Source organism: Sebastes fasciatus, chromosome 22, assembly GCF_043250625.1.
Source record: "Sebastes fasciatus isolate fSebFas1 chromosome 22, fSebFas1.pri, whole genome shotgun sequence".
Taxonomy (NCBI): domain Eukaryota; kingdom Metazoa; phylum Chordata; class Actinopteri; order Perciformes; family Sebastidae; genus Sebastes; species Sebastes fasciatus.
Genome location: NC_133816.1, coordinates 13,855,743 through 13,877,119, shown reverse-complemented (window position 1 = coordinate 13,877,119; position 21,377 = coordinate 13,855,743). Strand labels below are relative to the sequence as shown.

General features: G+C 42.7%; 1 protein-coding gene across 9 annotated transcripts in view; it reads left to right on the top strand.

Annotated features, from left to right (window-relative positions):
- arhgef11 (Rho guanine nucleotide exchange factor (GEF) 11) overlaps positions 1-21,377 on the top strand; it is a 30,509-nt gene extending 9,132 nt beyond the window's left edge. For 3 of the 9 annotated variants that reach the window (XM_074622767.1, XM_074622768.1, XM_074622766.1), the window contains 35 exons: positions 678-749; positions 961-1,068; positions 1,480-1,528; positions 1,748-1,785; positions 1,905-1,997; positions 3,261-3,329; positions 3,795-3,899; positions 4,016-4,114; positions 4,839-4,881; positions 5,035-5,131; positions 5,430-5,552; positions 6,084-6,107; positions 6,291-6,417; positions 7,513-7,606; positions 8,053-8,082; positions 8,261-8,390; positions 8,500-8,706; positions 9,833-9,880; positions 10,078-10,226; positions 10,330-10,470; positions 11,277-11,353; positions 11,457-11,582; positions 11,783-11,900; positions 12,007-12,155; positions 12,284-12,359; positions 12,750-12,932; positions 13,351-13,432; positions 13,522-13,602; positions 13,773-13,819; positions 13,918-14,070; positions 14,503-14,742; positions 15,104-15,211; positions 15,302-15,612; positions 16,699-16,831; positions 16,923-21,377. In XM_074622767.1, coding sequence (XP_074478868.1) covers positions 678-749; positions 961-1,068; positions 1,480-1,528; positions 1,748-1,785; positions 1,905-1,997; positions 3,261-3,329; positions 3,795-3,899; positions 4,016-4,114; positions 4,839-4,881; positions 5,035-5,131; positions 5,430-5,552; positions 6,084-6,107; positions 6,291-6,417; positions 7,513-7,606; positions 8,053-8,082; positions 8,261-8,390; positions 8,500-8,706; positions 9,833-9,880; positions 10,078-10,226; positions 10,330-10,470; positions 11,277-11,353; positions 11,457-11,582; positions 11,783-11,900; positions 12,007-12,155; positions 12,284-12,359; positions 12,750-12,932; positions 13,351-13,432; positions 13,522-13,602; positions 13,773-13,819; positions 13,918-14,070; positions 14,503-14,742; positions 15,104-15,211; positions 15,302-15,612; positions 16,699-16,831; positions 16,923-16,972 — 3,780 coding nt within the window. In that variant the 3' untranslated portion in view covers positions 16,973-21,377. The remainder of the gene's footprint in view (positions 1-677; positions 750-960; positions 1,069-1,479; positions 1,529-1,747; positions 1,786-1,904; positions 1,998-3,260; positions 3,330-3,794; positions 3,900-4,015; positions 4,115-4,838; positions 4,882-5,034; positions 5,132-5,429; positions 5,553-6,083; positions 6,108-6,290; positions 6,418-7,512; positions 7,607-8,052; positions 8,083-8,260; positions 8,391-8,499; positions 8,707-9,832; positions 9,881-10,077; positions 10,227-10,329; positions 10,471-11,276; positions 11,354-11,456; positions 11,583-11,782; positions 11,901-12,006; positions 12,156-12,283; positions 12,360-12,749; positions 12,933-13,350; positions 13,433-13,521; positions 13,603-13,772; positions 13,820-13,917; positions 14,071-14,502; positions 14,743-15,103; positions 15,212-15,301; positions 15,613-16,698; positions 16,832-16,922) is intronic. The other 6 variants (XM_074622776.1, XM_074622769.1, XM_074622771.1 and 3 more) reach the window with 5 other exon arrangements.

Below are 21,377 nucleotides of genomic sequence, written 5' to 3'. Positions count from 1 at the left end.
GTTCCCCGTAGGAAAGGGCTGCCTGACGTCGAGGAAAAGCGGCTGTGGACGTTTAAGAGTACGCTATATTCAGAGTATTTTCACCGCTTTACCTTGCCCTTTCCGACGGCGAACTGAGGCAGTTATGTCGCTGTCTTCAAAGTCACCAGACTCCATTCACAAAAAACAGTAATTTTACCTCTCAGAACATGTGAGTTGCTGATCTACCGCTGCATCGATCGGTTAGTTTGTTTGTGTAATTGAGTGACGTTCGGCTCTGAACTAACGTGGCGTCCACACAGTAGTACACTGCGTAGCTTCCGTGCCGACTGCCATCTAAATTACTGTATGTAGGGTTAATACAGTGACTATAAGGATGTATATATACTGTACATGGAGCAGCGTCATCAAGCAGGAACCTACGTCAGGTCACGTGGGAAAACGTTTTTAGAAGGGCTTGGGAAAATAACATTTTGACACTAAAACATACATACTTAAACCAAAATTTTAATGTTTGGATTTGAATACATAAGAAACACCACTGGGAAGCTACAGAATAACATAAAGACCTAAAACTAAATAAATAGATAATAAATAATGGACCCGCCCTTTTAAAATTTTCAATATGTAGGTACTTGTTTTAAGCAAAGAAAAATATTGCTGATTTACATTTCTGTCGTAAATGTGTTTTTCTTTAGGACCCAGAAGTCCAGAAACACGCCACTCAGATACTCAGGAAAATGCTGGAACAGGAAGAGGCTGAACTGCAGGTACAAACACTCGCACACAAACAAATAAGCTGTCCCACTTCAGTTCTGATCCCTGACTGCATTCTCCTGTACATGCAAAGAGAATTTCCATGTAAGGATCCATAATATCTCACATTGTTATATATATATATATACTCTAGTGTTCTACATAACCCCGTGTTGTAGTTACATTGAAGTTTTGCAGCTAAAAATCTTGATAACTAATTGACAGGAGTTGATGGAGGAGCAGTTGAGGAGCCCGTCGTTGTCACTGGGGGAGCGGATTGAGAGTGCCAAGAGGAGAGCTCACCAAGTCAGGGTCAAGATTCAGCAAGAACTGGTGAGGAAACATGACAGCTTTATCTGTTCTCTAACAGGCTTTCTGCATTCACTGAAAACCCATTTATATATTTATTAGGTTCACATTTTTCATCTGTTCAAAATGTACCTCAAAGGGAGATTTGTGAAGTGTTTAATACTCTTATGTCACTATATTTTAGTTCTTCTCTGCTTGCATTAGGTAGACAAAACATGACAGTTTTAATAAATTTGTCCGCCATAACTACAAGCATCATTCTTGCAATGTCAAATTTTAGTTTAGACATTTTCAAAGGCTTTTCAGTTCAAATCTACTTTCTTAAATGCACTAAATTGACTGCCTCTTTATCAATACAGCTTTAACAAGGACATAAATAATTGTCATTTTCAGCCAGTAGTGAAAATGAACTGACACTTTGTTCTGCTTCTCCAGGAGGGAACGCGATCAGAATGTACCACGAGCTACGTCATAGCGGGAGAAGGTTTGTTTCCCTATATATTTTACGGATTTAATTAAATCCGTTTCTGATCATATCAGCAGAAAATACACAGAAATAAGTCAAATAAATGTAGATCTCATAATTCATAGTATTAACTGTTATGGTACCTCTCACTACCTCTTACACTATACACCATACACACTCAAAATCTAAGTTTAAGAGGCTTTATAAGTGGTTTAAAGCTGCTGTGTGCTTTGGCAGGTCGACTATCGATGGACTCAAGCGAAGGAGACATGGAGGTAGGCTGCACATATCATGTCTTTCATAAACTGGTGAGATTGTACGTGTGTGTTTGTTTGTGATGTATCATCCCGTCCCCCCCCTCGTCCTCCCTCCCTCCCTCCCTCCTCCTCCCCAGGCCTGTGAGAGTCCCCACTCCTCCCCTTCATCCTCCTTCAGGACCCCACAACACCGACGGCAGAACTCCGACACACACCCCCTGTCTGATTTGGTGAGATGGACACACGCACTCGCATTCACTTTAAGATAGATGATGAGAACCTCACATGCAGCACTAGCTCCCTTCTGCTACGGGTATACTGAACAGAAAAATACACTTTAACCCCCTGAGACCTGCGATCCTGACCGTCTATGAAATGACCTCTGGTGACCTCTAGGATGATCACAGCCTCATGAAACTTTACAGCCACAAACTAGAGACCTAGAGCATTCAGAGGATGGATGGCTTTCCTAGGTAGATTGACAATAAGGGGGATTTTGAGCAGTTTCCAGAACAGAAGTGCTCGCCATCCAATCGCCGAAAAATGCAATTCTCGCAGAAATCTCCAAATGTCAAACATTTTTGAAACCAAATCACAGCATGGCTTTTTCTATGGTGTTCCTCAAGGTCTTGGTGTCTTAATGTGGTATTTTGGAGGCATTATTGATCATTTTTATCGATTCTCGAGTGATAAAAATGGTTACATTTGTCACAGCAATCTGTAACAAATGGTATCAACCCAAAGATTTACTGAGATATAATAGAGCATGGGAATGGCCATCATATACTTCTATCATAAAGTTCTAAGCCCTTAAACACACTCACAATTTATGTTAATTAATGAACTAGTTAATGTTTATTCCTGATTTATGACTAGAACAATTTGACACACAGCGCTGAGCTGCATCTCAAATTAATCATCAGGTTCCCAGCTTTCAATGATGTACACCACTTCTATGTGACATCTACTGTTGACCTGCTATCTCCCCCTAAAGACCCCCTGTACCACCCCTAAAAAAGACAAAAACGCGTCTATTGCGGGTCTCAGAGGGTTAACTGTTCAGATTTTGTTGGGCTGCAGAGTCAGCAACAGCAGATATGATAACTGTCTGCATTGTGACTAAATTCTAATCCTATTTTGAGTTCATGCAGAGACACAGCCTGCATCACTAGCTGCATCATTCACCGTGTCATCCTGAACCTCCAGGACAAAAATGAATTCCCTAAGATTAGACGGAGCTCTTTCCTCTTCATCTGTTCCTCTCCATTTCTCTCACCGTGACTTGCATATCTGTTTAAAATGTATGAGACGAGCAGTGAGCCTGAGGAGATCATTTATCACCGCAACCTTCAGTTCACGTCTTCATGTCACTTTTTAGTATGTGGATGAAAATGGCTGATGTGCTTGGACCCCGCTGTCAGTGTCCTTGAGTGTGTGACTAAGTGCTTTCCATTTCTTGAAATCTGTGTGTGTGTGTGTGTGTGTGTTCAAAGGGCGGAAAGGCCCAGATCATCGGCCCCGAGGAAGAGGACGAAGAAGATGACGGCTATCTCTTTAATGAGGTGAGAAGGACATTTGGTGTGACTCTAATCGATCCGCGTTGATGGGATTTTCAGCTGTCTTTCTTTCGCCGCCTCTACATTTTTAGGGCTGTCAAAGTTAACGCGATATTAACTTGTCATTGAGTTTGCCATGTTATGATTTGAGCATATTTTTTATACTAAATGCAGTACCTGTGAGGTTTTCTGGACAATATTTGTCATTGTTTTGTGTTGTTAATTGATTTCCAATAATACATATATTCATACATTTGCATAAAGCAGCATATTTGCCCTCTCCCATGTTGATAAGAGTATTAAATACTTGACAAATCTCCCTTTAAGGTACATTTTGAACAGATAAAAAATGTGTGAATAATCGAGATTAAATATTTGAATCGATTGACGGCCCTAATATTTTTTTCATGGGTTGCATCTTGCTGTTCCCTCCATCTATGCAATTATTGTTTTTCTCCGTCTTCCTCTCAGATGGACGGTCCATTCCAGGACATCGAGCTGTTGAAGTCCCGACCGGCACACATGGCGGTGTTCATGAGATACGTCTTCACCCAGCTTCTGGACCCCAACCCTCTGGTCAGTCTACGTTAGATTTGATTACAAATGTAATGAAACAAACGAATGTTGGGAATTAAAATTTTCCATGTGTGTATCTGCTTGTTTACATTCATGGTTGCGTGTGTCCACAACAGCTGTTTTACCTGTCGGTGGAGGCCTACCTGAGCTCCAGCACAAAAGACGCCCGCGCACTTGCACCTCAGATCTGCTCCCATTACCTGGACCCAGACGCTGTATGTACCAACATGCTTTCATGATTTCATATTTATATTCCTTAAAGCTGGAGTGCGGGACTTTTACATATGAATGAACGTCTGTTACATTCATTGCCAAACAAGTTCACACAATGCTGATTAAGCCCTTCGCCGCCGAAAAAAAAACTATACCGGAGTTGGTGTCTCATGTCTGTGGCGACTTTCCGTATGACTGCAGGTGAGCTTGCATCATCTCCGCCGCCCCCAGGAGCGCTCTCTTCAAGTCTTCCCGTGCATTTTTTTTTTATTTTAATCCTTCCTCTGAACGCAGAGTTTCTTTTTTTTTATCTGGAGCATCCACTCCAGAAACTTTTCTTGGACACTCTCGCCACACTAGCTGCTGCTCCGTCGCCATGGTCTCTCCCTTATGGTAATTACTCTCACTGCCAGAGGGGGGCGCCAAAAGTTCCACACTCCAGCTTTAATCTGTTACATCCCGGTGTCGGCTGCTATAATGTGCAATGTGTTGATGCTGTTTCTTCAATAAAATAAAAGCAGTTGCATTTGGCATCTAAGAACCTAAATGTTAAACTTTCTTCTAATCCTCCGTTAAAAGTGATTTAGCTTTTTTTTTTTCCATGTACCCAAATATTCCCCAAATATAATAAAATAATATATAATATAATAAAATATAATAATGTATATTCCCCATGTAAAAAATTGTTAACATGAAAAAAATGCTGTTTGTTTTATTTCCTTGCAGCCCCTGAAAATCAAAGTACGAGAGGAGTATCTCACAGATATAGGTAAGACGACTAAAAGCTGATTGAGTTGTGGGCTCATTCAATTTGTTTTGCATTTTTACATTCATATTATTAATGCCACATGGCTGTAATAATGTTATATGCTTGTGAGGAAGTGTCCCCGCTGACGTAATGTCGTGTCCATCGTCCCTTCAGAAAGTCGACTTCATGCCCAGGAGGACATCAGAGGACCTCTGTCTGAGCTGCAGCAGCAAGTGCTGCCGGACATCCAAGACCAGATACAGGACTACAGGTACAGTAGTCAAGACTGAGAAGACTTAAAGGGCGGGTTCATTATTTATTTTTATTTTTATTTTAAGGTTTTTATGTCATTCTGTAGCTTCTTAGTGGAGTTTTTATCTATTCAAATCCAAACATTAGAGTTTTGGTCAAAGTGCTTTTTGCAACGGCTGAACGGGCGTTCCTATTTGAAAAAAAACAAAAACTAAAAGGAACGCAGATGGACCGGCCATTTAAGATGTCTGCTTAGGTTTTGACAGAATTACCATTTTCATAAGCTCATATTGACCTGTTAAGCTTGTGCTTCACAGGAACAAGCAGATGATGGGCCTCGGCTCTCTGTTTGGAGAAGGAGACCTGCAGCAGCTGGATGGAGACCCGGCGAAAGAGAGGCAGGTGGTCGACAGACAGGTCACCGCCCTCTGGGAAATACTGTGAGTCACTCAAATAATTTTTTTTCCTGTCACTAAAAACTGCAAAAATTGCAACATCTGTAGGTTCATGGTGAGGGCACGGGTTCACTTTCTGGAAAAGCTGACTCACCTTTATCTGTCAAACTAGAGAAGATCTGTTTAGTTTTCCTTTTCTAACGTGTGGTTGTAATCATGAAGTGAATATTAACCACCACACACTCAGTCTGTTGAACCAGGTTCGCCTAGCAACAGGGTCAGATGTTTGGGGCCCAATAAAATAGTTATTACAAAGCGACAGAAGGAGCTCAGGCGATCATAACAAAGGTCATTCCCACAGCAGCCAAACCTGCAAACCACATGACATTTACTCCTCTGGCTTTATACACACACACGGGCCACTTCCCATCACATGACCGCTGCGCTACAGTCCGTTTCTTACACCTTTTGTTTGAATGGTTGAGGAATTAAACTGGATATCTCATCGAAAGCCTGTTATTTGTTGCGGGGCGAGTTAACAGCCTTTTTATGTCTCTCTTTCTGTTCCCGCTCCAGATCAAAGCACGAAGAGGACAGAAGGTAAAACAAGTGTCTTGGAGTGGAATTTAATTTAACAGCAATCTGTCTGTTGCTTCTTTGTTGACACCTTTTCTTTATTTCCCCTTGTGGTCGATTTCTCCTCACGTTTCCATGTTTGTCATGTCTCTCTCTTTCTCTCTCTCTCTCTCTCTCTCTCTCCGCCCCCTCGCTCCCCTCCCTCAGTTCTCCTCTGGCGTCGGCTGTGCACCTGTACCTGCGTCATTCTGGTATCAAGCTAAGAGACTCCAAGGTCTTCCCTGGTCTGAGCACCGAGAAGGAGAAGTGGCTCGCTTTCTTAAAGACGAAAAAGGTAAGCGGCAAACGAAAAAAGCAGGGATCGAAGTGAAGGGAAGGATGCTGCAAATGATTATCTAAGTAATGTTGTCAGGTTGTAAATGTACTTGCAAATCTACACATGGGCATCTGTTTTTCTTTTTTTAAATTAGGCAAGAACGGAACGCATTTTGCAGAATGATTTGTGTTGGAACTCGTTACTGCAGTTACAGTATCAGCAAATGTATAAGCTCTGATCTGTGTGGTCTGGTCCTCTACTGCAGTGTGCGCTCTGAGGTGCCACTTCGTACATCACTGTGGTACTGAGGTGTTATTTACACCCACAGAGCTCAGCTGCTGTAGTCTGACTTCTCTGTTCTGGTGTTTTTGTTTCACCTTATAATCCCTTTTTCCTCCAAAATTAGCACGTATATGTAGGTTTTTAAATGCGAGCAAATACGCAAAAAATATGCGATAGCCGTTCCATTTCGTTTTTTTCTGTTGTGTCAGGTATGATGTCACGAACACACCGGAAAACAGGGTTAGTAGGCAGTAGAAAGCAGCATGGGTCCAGTGAAAATGTTACAGTGGTTATTTCTTCCCTCAATGGCCGGAGGAACCCCCTAGGGGTGGGGGGGAAATCGATACAGCATAGTAACGGTTGTAGCGGATCCATTAATACCAACCATGTCATGCTAGCTTGATGGGAAGAACGCTAAATAATGCCCCAAAGTTATGCTAAATCTTGATGAGGAAAAAAATGGCATGGTCATTTTCAAAAGGGTCCCTTGACCTCTGACCTCAAGATATGTGAATGAAAACTCTGAGATGAACAGAGTGAAAACTGTATCTCGTTAGATAAAACAGATGTTGACAAACTGCGTAATTTGCAGTTGGAAAAAAAGGTAATAAATCACATGTCTTATCACGATACTCGCAAAACTGTTTAATGTTTGTTTGTGCTTTGTGCCATTTTAAACGTAACTCTTGAGCAGCCAGTTTGTGAAAACAAAAGTGTACTGGTACGGCTAATAATAGATAAAAAAAAAAAGAAATGAATAAATAAATAAGAATAAGGTGTATATAAGTTGATTTTTTTTTTTACATGGCTTTATGATTCCTCTCTCCACAGCTGACTGGTACCAAGAAAGAGAAAGATGGAGAGGATAAAAAGAGAAATCCCATCCTGAAGTACATCGGCAAACCCCGAAGCACATCCCAGTCCAGTAAATACAAACACACACACACAGACGTTCATGCGTAGAACTGGGGAAGGAAATAAAGACATTAACAGTAAATGATGACTCATTTAGGGATATTTGTATCACTCTAAATCACTGTAAATGATTATAACCTGACATCTAAACCCAGTTCATTGTCAAGATGTGAGTACATCGTCAGTATTTAAGATGCAAATATATGAGTCTATCTGTGAAAAGTCATTCTGAGCTGACTCATATTGGTACACTGGTTGGTTCACCACATCAGAGGCACGCTAACACAAACATGTGATGCTCTCGCTCGTTGTATTCGTCAGACAATTATTGATTTATTTTCGCCCTCTGTTTGCCCTCTTATTGTTTTTGCAGGTTTATTTATTGATTTATGGATTTTTTTGTTGTCTCGTTGTTCTGTTTTCATCGTTTCCTTTTGGTTCATTTTGTTTTTGTAGCATTCCATGTCCCGTTGTCACCCACCGAAGGTACACATTTTATGTTTGTTTCTACTATATCAAACTAAGTTATTGTTCATGGTGTGTTTGTTTGAAGAGCGCTTATGTTCCACCTCATTTTAGACACATCAGCCCTTTCTGCTGATAGTGTGTGTGTGTGTGGACTATTTTATCGTACTGTATAATGAAGCGATATGTGTGTGTGCAGTCCGTCCTGGCAGTGTGAGGAACATCATTCAGCAGTTTGAGAATCACACAGAGACGGAAGAGGAGGGAGGAGACGCCGCCGACCCCCAGAGGCTGTCGTCCAGCAGCCTGGGAGAAGACAGCATGGACAGGTAGCTCTCTTCAGCTACACCAACACCTGTAGTATATATGTAGTATAAAGCATCCGTTCAGTAACGCTGTTTGTTTTCTTCACTCTCTCTCTCTCTCTCTCTCTTACAGCCCGACGGTCTCAGTGCGCCTGGCACGCAGCGAGTCGCTGAAGGCCTCGGGAGAAGGCCGTCGGCGGGGCGTTGTCTCGGGGACGGAGTCCGTCCCTCGCTCTCGGAGCGATGTGGACATGGAGGACTGCGGGGAGGAGAGGGAAGGGCCGGGCCTCAGGCCGCTGCAGCACAGCACGTCGTCGTCTGCGTCCAGCAGCTCGGCACGGTAAAGATTCACAAAGCCGGACTCGAGCGTGTTTTCACACAAAGTTTTTATTGACTTGATTTCTTGAAGATGATACATCAGACCGGCATCCAGAGGAGGCTCGCATGACCACGCCCCCCTTTTGGGGGAAAACAATCCCGTGTCCCTCGTAGACGGTAACAGAGTAAACAGAAGAAGTTGAAACATGTCTCCAAACTTCTACTTTAAACAAACCGGTAATAGTAATAACGCTATGCCGAAGAGTTGCTGTGTAGTTGGTTGCACCAACAATAAATCCAAAAACGCTCATCTCCGATTTGTTCCCCTGCCACGTTCTAAAAAATATATAATTATGGCTTTATGGCTCCAAGCTATAGACCAGACCAGCATGGCGAGAAAATGATGAAAAGCTGTTGTGTAGCGGGTTAACCGAGGCTTTCACACTGAGATTTGAGGCACAAACGATACATTAATATTCACCGTCAGTGTGGTAAACGGCTAAAAGATGCTGGTGACAGTTACTGGCATGGCAAGCTAATGTAATACAGTCATACATTAACGTTATAGCAGCATCAGACTGTTGTCTCCAACTAAATCTCAGCCTATAGATCAAACCGTTAAGAGGTTGGATATTTACAGACAACACTTAGCCTGACGTGATTCAATCAAATATGATTGGATGAGTAATATCCGGCCACTGTGTTGGACGGGGGAAGACTGAAGGGACATGGCGGCGATCAACCTTAATTTTACTAAGGTATCGCGAACGCTCAGGTTCAGGCAAGATGCAAAATAATTATTAGACATGTTGTATAAAACAAATGTTTGTATAACAAGAGATGAATGTGTACAAATTTGTCAAAAATAGCGTCCAAACATACGTGAAATTGCATTGAAGTCTATGAGATCTACGGTTTTCTTTCCCCCAAAAGGGGGCGTGGCCTTAACTTTTTTGCGAAGGCGCATGTGCCGGTCTGATGTCCACTAAGATGCAGATATTTTTTTCAACCTTCAGGCGGGGATAAATTATAATACTTACATAAGCTTCAAAGAATCCAGACTCACCCCTCTAACTCAAACAGCCGGGGACGTTACCCCCTGGAAGTGTAGGTTTTCACCTCATGCCATCTCTCTCTCTCAAACTCAGGTCTCTAGAGAACCCTACACCCCCATACACCCCTCGGTCTAGACGCAGGTGAGTTTCAGTGTCATCCCCGTAGATGATCAGTGATTTAAGTCATTGTCTGGCAGGAAATTAGAAATAAAGATGGCTGACTTCTTTACCACATGCAAAAAAACCTTGAAGAGGAAATGTTCAGTTTCAAGTCTCCCCATAATGTGAGATTTGTTAGTGTAAAAAATGATTGTTTACGTGTATGCGTGACTCTGTAGGAGCGTAGACTCGCCGTTGGCCCTGCTGCCGGACGCTGCGGCGCTGGAGGAGGAGGTGTCTGACGGTCAGAACTGGCAGGACACGGTTCTCCCTCAGCTCCTCGCCACGCTCAGTCCGAGGGAGGTGGACCGACAGGCCGTCATATACGGTATACGAGTCAAATTCAACACGCAAATATTTTTTAATGGGATTGTCATTTAACCTCACAGAAATAACTCTGATGTTGATTACCCTCGTCTCTTCTTCATCAGAGCTGTTCACCACCGAGGCGTCCCACCTGCGGACCTTGAGGGTCCTGGATCAGGTCTTTTTCCAGAAGATGAGGTCTGTGCTGAACTCTGATGAGCTGGCCTGCATCTTCCCCAACCTGCCTCAGGTGTACGAACTCCACGGTCAGTCTGTGTGTCAAATCGATTCAAATATTTAATCGCGATTAATTGCACGATTGTCCATAGTTAATCGTAAATTAATCGCACATTTTGTATCCGTTCAAAATGTACCTTAAAGGGATATTTGTAAAGTATTTAATTATCTTATCAACATAGGAGTGGGCAAAAAATACTTGCTATTTGCAAATGTATGGCGAAATCAAGCCCAACAGGCAACAACAGCTGACAATTTCTTTTGTACTTTACTAGAAAAGAACATTTGAAGAGTCTGAACTGTTCTTTGTTTTTGTTATGTTAACGATAGTGGTCAGGTCAGAGTTATGTAATATTTAATCACCCATCTTTGCTCACTACATCTTAGCTTTTCTTACCCTCAGGTGTGCATAATAATCTACATGTTATGAATTTCTTTTTCAAATACAAAAATGTGAATTTACCGTTTAAAACCTTCCTGTCCTCTCGTAAGAGTGTCACTGCTTTCTGCTTCTTCTGTTTGCACAATAAAGCGGGTTTGTACTTTGAGTCAGCGTGTATTCAGGGCTGTTTGTTGCTAGGTAAATAATAATAAGTGAAGCAAGTGCAAAGCGAAGGTTGTGACTGTTCAGTGTAATCTGCAGCTTTACTGAGTCAATATGTGTTCTGGGCTTTAATTAAGAGCCAACAGGGAAGTATATGGTGTGATATAGTTGCCATACTAGACTAGCATTTAGCACTAGATTTATGGATTATCTTGTTGGTAGTATTTGAAATAATTTAACTGACTAAAATTGAGGTTCTTCTAACGTTGCATCTGTATCTCTTCTTTGCAGCAAGTCTGTGCGAGGCGATGAAGAAGAGAAGAGAAGCTCCCATCGTTCAGGACATCGGGGACGTTATGCTGGCCAGGGTGAGTTAAATAATCACTGCATAAGTCACTCGTTATCTTATAATGTGAAAGGTGTTTATGTGCAGTGTATTCAGTATGTTAACACAGTGGTGTGTGTTTCCAGTTTGAAGGTGCAGCTGGAGAAGAGTTTCAGGAACAAGCGTCGCAGCTGTGCAGCCAACAGTCTCAGGCTCTGGAGCTCATCAAGAACAAGAAACGCAAAGACCCTCGCTTCGCTCACATTATCCAGGTACACACACACACACGCTTTCTCTTCCATGCCTAACTCAACACATGCGTGCTCCTGTATGGCTGTGTATTGGCAAGAATTAGGCGATACGATTAAAATTGAAAGACAGCTGTATCTCCGTAGATTCCTCTTTGTCTAACGTCTGTCCTAGCCGTCATAGTCGTGCAGCCGTGTGCTTTACGTGTTTGACATTTGTCCAGGAGTGTGAAGCGAGTCCTCACTGTCGGAGGCTGCAGCTCAAAGACCTGCTGGTGTCGGAGATGCAGAGACTCACCAAGTACCCGCTGCTGCTGGACAACATCATCAAACACACAGAGGGTGAGGAGGAGTCGAGAGACACATCGTATAATAATCACCAACAAAGGCAAACATGCCAAAAAAGTATGATTTTTAAGACGGATATTCTTTTTTTTTTTTCATTTAGCCGGTTCGTCGGACCTCCCCTCACTTCAGCGCGCCCAGGCTTGTTGCCGAGGGATACTGCAGGTTGTTAACGAGCTTGTCGGGGAAACGCTACATCGGCAACGCCTCAGCCAATACCAACGCAGGCTGGACGCTGCCCCTCTATTCAAGGTAGTCAAATCATTTATGCTGGTTAACATGTTTTTTTTTCACTTCCTTCCTTGTTCATATTGTGATGAAGGCTCTCCTTCTTTTTTTTTTTTACCTAAACGTGTTTCGTTTCCTCCTCTCCCTCACAGAGTCTGGACCTCACCACTAAGAGAATGATTCACGAAGGTCCTCTCACGTGGAAAGTCAGCAAAGATAAGCAGATAGGTCAGTACCATTCTGTAGTGATACAGTCTCATCAGTTTCATAAGTCGGGTTTCCACCAAGAAGTTCCTGGTAATTTTAGTCCCGGGACTACTTTTTATTAGGCAAATTAGTCTGCTGATGTATGAAAAAACATGTTGTTTGTTGCGTGTTTCACCGATCAGCAACGGTCATCCCTGCAAACACAACCCCGAAAGTTCCTGTACTTTGAGAAAGTACAACCCGCTGACCAGGGCCTTTTTTGTGGGGTAAAAAGACCACAAAAAATGTCCCCGGAACTTAATTTAGACCCTGGTCTCTGAGGTCGAAACGCAATGAGTTCCTCAAAAGGTTCTTAGTTCCAGAGGAACGGAGCTATATTCTTAATCACATGTCTCTGTATCCCTCCATCAGAGATTCAAGCGCTGCTCCTGTCAGACTGCCTGGTCCTCCTCCAGAGGGGCCCGGACGACCGGCTGCAGCTCAGATATCCATCCCGCTGGCTGGGCGGAGGCGGAGGAGGCAGCGGAGACAGCAAAACCTCCTTCAGCCCTCTGGTGAAGCTGGACTCTCTGCTGGTCCGCTCAGTAGCTACAGGTAAGACTTTGGTCACACCGAGGAAAGCTCATTAAGGGACCGTGTCCATATAGCGGTTATTTTTTCTGAGCATCCGCATCTTTTTTCAATTGTTCCCAACGAGGAATGCGGCCGCCCTCGAGAAAAAGCGTGCACCTGTGTTCTACAGCTGTCAAATTGAGCAGTGACAAGCTCATGCATACAAAGTATGAGGGAAAGTATGAGGGAAAGCATCCTCCAGGTTGATGCTCATGGTGAAAAACAATGTCAAACAAATAGATAAATAGATAATAAGAAGCGGGCGATGCTAGTCTATCATACAACGGTGGTGTTATGTTGTCAAGATATTCTTGGAAACGTTAAAAAAAAGCGCCGCTTTTCTGCCAGAAAAAGATGCTGGCCCTAATGCTGTCCTGCAAATCTTGTGATTCCTCTCCAGACAACAAAGCCCTCTACGTCATCAGCACCACAGAGAGGCAGATCTACGAGCTGGTGGCTGGGACGTCATCAGAGAAAAACACGTAAGCTCTTTTTCCGTAACTGGTAGGAAGGCTCACCGAGCATCCGTGTTCCTCTCCAGCCTCCAGAAACTTGTGTTTTTGTTTTGCAGCTGGAAAGATTTACTTGATAAGACCATCTTGTCGTCTGGCGGTTCATCACCGCTGATCAATCACGGATCCATACCTATATCGTGAGTAAATATAATGCGTATGAATAATCAATAAAGGAATGTGTCAGGGCTCCTTTTGTCAGAAGGTTACTTGAATCACTGTTAAGACGTGTTGTGTGTTATTCCGTTAGAGATACTTCTTTTATTTTTATACATTTATTTTCACCGCATTACGTATTCTTTTTCTACAGTTCCCCAGGTAGACGCAGTGCGTCCCCAGTGCCAGCTGGCTATGCAGGTAATAACCACATTATGAATCATCAGCCTCAAATATATAAAACTGTCTGCAAATGTTTGTGAAACAACATCGACTTTGAAATGTTCTGTTTCTTCCAGGTAACTCCATAACGGAGCAGTCAGATTCCATGGAGACTCATTCCTCCAACGACGACATTGTGCTCTCGGCAAACACACCCACGGACCAATCGGAGGCGTTCATCTGTGGCGAAAGAAAAGCAGTCAGTGTGGCAGAGGCCGCTTTACAAGACGGTGAGAAACGGGCATCACTTCTACAAACTGTTGGATGTTAAAGCGAGAGAGCAGCGCGTAAGTGTCGCGTATGTGCCACGGAGATCCGTTATTTATTTATTTTTATGTATTTTAGCCACCGATAGACAAGAAATTATTTAACCGACATCAAAAAACTAGCGGCGAGGAAGTCTGTCTGTTGAGTCACCTCACGTCGCCTTTGTCTTGGCCAAAGCGGACATTATGACCAGAGAGATTTAAATATGTCAGACATCAACAGATTTTCCCGGTAAAAAAAAAAACGGTAATTACCAGATAACGGGAACCCTGAGTTCAATCCGAGTGTAAGTTTCCAAAGTGAGCGTATTTCCCTTTTTACTGTATCTTACTAATCAGCCGGTGATCAACCTTGAGGACGAACAAACAATCAATCGTCATTTCCTGTCTCTTCAGTTGAAACACTAAGGCAGCTCATAATACGAGATTTGGAAGAGGACGGCTGGAGCCACGATTCAGACGACACTCCCACCAACGAGACGGCCAACGAAAGGAGCTCGTTCGCCGAAAGACAGCGGCCGGAGTCCCCGGAGACTGTCCTCAACTTCAGCATCAACGAATGGGAGGCCGAGCCTGAAGAAGAGGCTCCGCCCCCAGACGCAGAGCAGCCGAGCAGCGTTCAGGTCATACGGAAAGGTAACGGAGCAGATGGAGGAAAAGCGTCTTTAATTCTTCAGCGATTCTTGATCACTCTGAGTTCATTCAATTCTCAAATTTGAAAACCTTTATTTCAACTCATTGCCTGAGATGAATATTTGGCGTTGAGTGAACTGAAAGTGAATTCAGCTGCTTTCTGTCTGTCGGTGGATAAAATCGTGGGTGTCTTTAACGGCTGCCTTCCTCTGCATGTTCTCTCTGCACTCTTTGATTCATTATTTGGTGTCTTACACACTTCTCTTTTTCTCTGGCTTGCTCTTCACAACACACTCATCACCCTTTTTTCCACCCTTCCACACACACTTTTCTTTGTCACACTTTCCTATCCTCTGTGCAATAGCTGTGGTTGCGGGTCCTTCTTCTTCTTCTGTCCCTGAGGACATCACTGCTGATGTCACCCTCCCCTCCGACCAATCATCCAAGCCGAGAGGCGAGGCCACTACGCAGGGTAATGACGACTAAATTGGTCAAGTGCTGCAGACACTATTTGATTTACATGTTAAGATGAATCACTCACCGGGACTTTCTTGTCCTCTAGGGAACACTTTCTATTTGGTAATGCCTACCGAGCAGGGAGAGAGCGCCACCGATGACCTCAACGACCCTCCCACCCCCACCGCCAGCCACTTTCCTCAGCCTCTGGAGGAAGTGACATCACCACAGACGCAGCCGGAGGAGGAGACGACGCCCGGCTGCGGTCCAGAGCCCAACCAATCGGAGGCTATGCAACTGGAACAGGAGGAGGAAACGGGCCAATCGCAGGCCGGGCACCAGAGCCACGTGATCAAAAATGTAGATGAGATTTTCCACACAATCGAGGGGTTGACGAGCAAGCTGCGCCAGCTGAAGGTGAGTTTGTGTTCAGGTGGCAACAAGGTGGCTGTCTGACTGGGGTGATGACCCCTCCGTGAGCATCAATTTTATTTTCAATTTTGGCTTCCAACAATTATGAAAACAGGATAATCAAGATAAAACGATTATTCATTCCGTTTCTCAATGTTCCTCTCGTTTTGCCTTGTGTTATTAATCCAGTGCACCTCTCTTTACAGCGGTCCACTTTCGGCAGTTTTCACTGACTTACTGACTGGAAAATGTTGAATATAGTTTACCAAAATGTTAAATATATGTTTAGGAGTTTTCACCATTTTGTTGCAATGCACTATGACATATTTGGTCTCATTTATTTTGATCTAATTTATTTTTATATATTGAATATTTATGTTTAGTACTTTTCAGTAGATTGTGGAAGTGCACTAATTGATCTTATTTATTTTTATTTATTATTTTTATTTCATGTATGTACATAAAAAAATGATATATAATACTATATATACTGTATATAGTATTATATATCATTTATTTTATTTATCTCATTCTTTTATATTTATTTTATTTTTTTTAATTTTGTGTACATAAAATAAATAATATATAATACTATATATATATATAGTATTATATATTATTTATTTTATGTATCTCATTCATTTACATTTATTTTATTTTTATTTTTTTCAGTTGAATTAAATTCAAAGTTCAAGAAAATCCACTGTTAAAAAGATAATCAAAAGCAAAGAAGTTTAATTAATACAAGGTGTTTCCAAAATCAACAAGTAATCGAGTTAAAAAATGGTGATCTCAGTATTTACCAAAGTAATTGTATCATGGTTTATTATATTTTATTTATTTTATTTATTTTATTTTATTTTATTAGATTTATTATAAAACACAGAAAGGTCAAACCAATTTGAACTTTTTCTGCACAGTGACCACAAAGTGTCTCTTTTCTTTCACTTCTGTATTTTCTTACTAGTTCGAGAGGATTATTTGTTTCTTAGGAGGATAAATGTAAATAGAGAGAGATGAAACATGCATAGTTTGAAAACAGACTGCTTTTTGTTGTTTGTAATCATTTTCTCCATCTTCACCCGTTTACAGGAAATAGAGAAGTCCCATCACAAGCTTTTGAAAACCCTCAGAGAGCCCTTTGTCAATCAGGAGTCAGAGGACCAACAGTGTCACTCGGCAACCGTCTCCAGGACGCCGTCTCTGGATCGCGGCTCAGGAGACGGTGAGGGCGAAACTGAATCTTGAACGTTTACAAAACAATGCCCGACGATGCAGTTTCAAATAACATCTTTTTTTTCCTTGAACCCAACCAGGCAAAGAGGGCAGTCCGGCAGAGCCCAAGATTCAGTCGACGGGATTCTGACGTCGCCGCAGATCGGATTTACTCGCGGTGGTCACTCGATCTTGATTGTTGGACGCACCCGTACGTACCTGTCGCTGTCAGACTCGGGCACCTCAGCCCCGCCTCCCCCCTCGCCCCCTCGTCCCTGCATGCACTGGCCAGCGGAACAGAGCCCAGGAAAGGACCGTAAGCTGTTTTTTCAGCACAACCTCTGACTTCTACCAGAGGCACGAAGGGAGTCCAGGACGGAGCGAAGAAAAAGAGTATGAAGGAACAAAAAAAGGCATAAGACAAGTTGACTGGAGAAGAGAGAGGAACAAGTTGGAAAAGTGTAAAAGTTTGTGAAGGAAAAGGATGTCTTGCTTTAAAGAAGCTGGTTGAAGAAAAAACGGAGCAGAAAAGTGTTGAAATGTTAATTTAAAGGAATAATCCGAGGGACCCATCACCCCTGCACTTTACCCACAATGCTTCCCTCTGTCGTGTATGTCCTCCACAGTGGACGCATCAGGGACTGGAGATGCCACTGGCTTTATATATATAGGGGCCGACGTTTGAGCCAACATGGCCTCCGGGGGTCCCCGCCCCCCATCCACTGGTTGCTTTACACTGAGTTCACCTGCCACCACGGCCGAAGGACTGTGTCTATATAATTCAGGTTATTTGCACTGGGTAAGGAAACCATTATCACACACACACACACACATTCATTTAACCATTTCATTCATCTCAGACCGTCATATCCCCAACGCTGTGGGAGAAACACTAGTTCTTGTCATCGGGAGCAGTTGCAGCCACACTGACATATCTAAGCGATGTTCATTGTTTAAGTTCTGGAAACACTACTGCGCTGTTTACTACTGAAAATGCTGGCAGGTTTTTTTTTATTTTCAGCGCTGCTTCAGAGGCGTACAGGGATCTCAGCGATTTAACTAAACGAAGCTCAGTGGATTCAAACAGCTGTTTTTTGGGATTTTTTGGAAAAGATGTTTAGGATGTTTTGGGGGCAAAAAGGTTCGAGACGGGCAATGTTGGCGACGAGCGTGAGGAAAGAGGACAAATCCAGATTCAAACTTGAATTTTCACTGAAGACCTGTTTGTCGCTCGATCAAATTGCTGCCAAAATCTCGCCGCTGACATTGCCCGTCTACACTTTAAAGGTTCGACCGGGCATCCTGTAGCCCTCTCCCCAGTGTAATGTGTGTGTAAATAGCACGGTAAATACTGTGAACCAGCAGCTTCTCCCTTCTCCCATCCAGCAGTCGTACCATACATGGTGTTTATATCCATCTAGCCCACATCCAAAGCCCCCGCCCCCCCCCTGCACAGAACAACTTATATTTATTGGGAGAAACTCAAGCACATGGTCCAAGTAAAGAAACATTAAAAAAACAATAATTGCTGCTGTATATGCAACTGTTAAATGAAGCAACAAATGATTTAATAGAATCGTTTGACATTTTTGGGAAACTTATTTGCAAAGATCGATGCAACTTTCATGTATGTACGGTAAATATGAAGCTTCCGTCTGCAGCTGCTTAGTTTAGCTCAGCTTATCTCTGTCGACAAAATCCACCAGCATCTCTAAAGTTGGGGACACACCAACTCGACGATGAAGGCCACCTGTTGCTTCGCCTAACGTCGCCTTTGTTTTGGGCAACAAGTTTCACCGGAAACACACCGCAAACACTACAACCAACGGCCAGTTAGCACATACGTTCTGCACCCGCGTGAGGTGAAATAACTCTCCACACCAGCAGGCGGCGGTAGTCTGCATTCATCATTCAAAAAGGGAAACCGGAAGACCGAGGACTGCGTGATATACAAGCCGCTGTTATGATACGTACATGAAACAAAGCGGCGTTTGCCGACCATTTTCGCACCACTCTCACTCACCACTTCACCGCTTCATTCCAGACGGCCGTGTCGAAAATATCCGTGTATAGGAATGATCAGATGATGAAGATGAAAAATGAGAAGAGCCTTCTGTGTTTTTCCTCTTGACTTTACTCGGCTCGCTTTCCTCACTTCCGTTTCTCTTCTAGTGCATTGATTCTTTTAAGCTGAACGGCCAATCAGGCTGAGAGAGTGATTTCTCTCACCGACGGGCTCCACCGCCGATTCAACATGCCGAATTGGACGAAAAACCTCAAAAGACGGGCAGACTAGAGGCGACGTTGCGGGACACACCGCAAAAACTATTCAGGCGGACGCTCACCGACGACAACAAACTGTCCGACGGCCGACCGTCAGCCTTTACAGCTCACTAACAAACACGTTATATCTCGCTAGTTCTTAGTTCCCGATCACACCGAGACACAGCGCTAGAAACGTGTCGCCCACGAAACCATTGTTTTCCTACGGTACGGCGCACCTGTGCTACTCTCTTGCGCCGCATTTTTCCGGCGTTCAAATATACTCAACTTCTCAGCGCCGGATGCATAGCCGCACCGCTCGTCGCTGTCAAACTTGACCCAGGCAGCCGATCAAATCAAGCAAGAGGGAGACTTTACCACTTCCTTCCTGTTTTGATGCAGGTAGATGTGGTAGTTAGCTGTTGGACTGCGAGAGGGAAGGGGAAATTCATATCTCATGTTGTGATAGTTTCATGTAAGCTTCTGTCTTTGAGAGATAGAGAGCGAGAGAGAACACATTTTCCCGTTAAGAAAAACAAATTTTATCGCCTGGTTCGCCTTATGCCAAGAGGCGTGTTTGAAGCGTTCCGCGCCTCGATTTGATCCGCCCCTTAGTCTCTGCATGTTACTGCGCTTCAACGTATTGCTTTTACGTTACAGTGTTTTTTGCGGATTAAACAAATAAGATATAACGTGTTCATTAGTGAGCTTTTAGAGGTGCTGGTTGATGGATTTTGTTACTTCAAGACAGAGCCACGCTAGCTGTTTCCCCCCCTTGTTCCGGTCTTTACACTAAGCTAACTTACTTAAACACACGAGAGCGGATCTCATCTAACTCTCGGCAAAAAAAAGCAAACTATCTCTGGATCATATGTAGGAGTAATTTAACATTCTTGACGTTCAGAATTTATTTCGTACGCCTTCGTTGAGGCACATGTAACCAGCAAAGACTGACACTAAAGCCAAGTGCTTTTATTTCTCAAACGCCATATATATCTTGAGCTCTAAAACACTCTAGACAGAAAATGTATTTAAACTGTTACAAAGGAGGGAACTTCTTCTTCTAGAGAAAAATCTTTTGTGTACCAGTTTAAATGTTTTTTTGGGAAGAATCACACTAGACTGGATTTTATTTGAGCTGGTTTCAAATACTAACTGAGGGAGCGCTTTAGTGAGTTACCCAGCGAAAACTGACAATACACTAGCAAACTGAACAAACCAGGAGCCAAGTATATACAGTATTTATATACACACTACCAGCCAGATTCTACTTTTAAAATGATATTTCACTGCCTGGTGGAAGGTTTTCACTCTTTAGCCAACACACACTGAAGGAGAAGTGTAACTTGGCTCACGTACGAACAAAAACAATGACTTAAAATGAGAGCTACTGGGCGGCTGATTGTAGCAGCTTGGCCCCGTATGAACTTGAAGAAATTTGTGCTAAAATGTAAAAATGTTCTACCAAAGTGAAATATCTCTTCAGAGGTGTTGAAGGGAATTTTTTTTTTTTTTTTCTCTCGACATTTTGGCTGCTGATTTTTCAAGCATCTCAGACCAGACGAAAAAAAAAAGATTCCTTTTGTTTTAACACATTTCTGTGCCACGCTGTGGACACTCGGTCATCACATGCATAACATATGTGTTGTCCATAATTTGGCGCAAGAAATACCAGATGGTCTGAGCCGTTTGAATCCCAGTCGTCTACTCGACAAATCTCTTTCCTCTTTATTTCCTCCCTCCTCTAACTACAGCATTTTTCATCTTCAATTTCTACCTCTACACTTCCGTTTCTTTGTATCTTTCTTCTTTTCATACATTTATCTTGTACATTGACATCAGCGTTGGAGCCGTAATTGCCGTAAAAGAAAAAAGAAAAAAAAGCTATAACTTTTCCTTTTTTTAAAAAGATATTGCACAAACAAACTTCCCTGCACGGTGCAAACTACTGTATGCATACACACGTCTTTAACTATCATCTCATTGTCTTTTTATTTTTGCCTTTTTAAAAAAACAAACAAAAAAAAAACGTGTTCACTCATGTAATATAGAGAGATCAGACCCACTTGTTTTATATATGTTAATTTTTTTTCTGTAAAGCCTTAGTCCTCGTATTTGATTTTATTTTTGTAGATATGATTATTAAAAAAAAAAAGGATGTATAAATTATTTTCTTCTCCCTTGTTTTTAAAAATTGGTGAGATTGTTTAGCTGCACAGAAGGAAAAAGAGAGCTCATGTCTCAGATTCATGTGTTTTGTGAGATTAAAAAGAAACTGGATAAAGAAAAGAAAA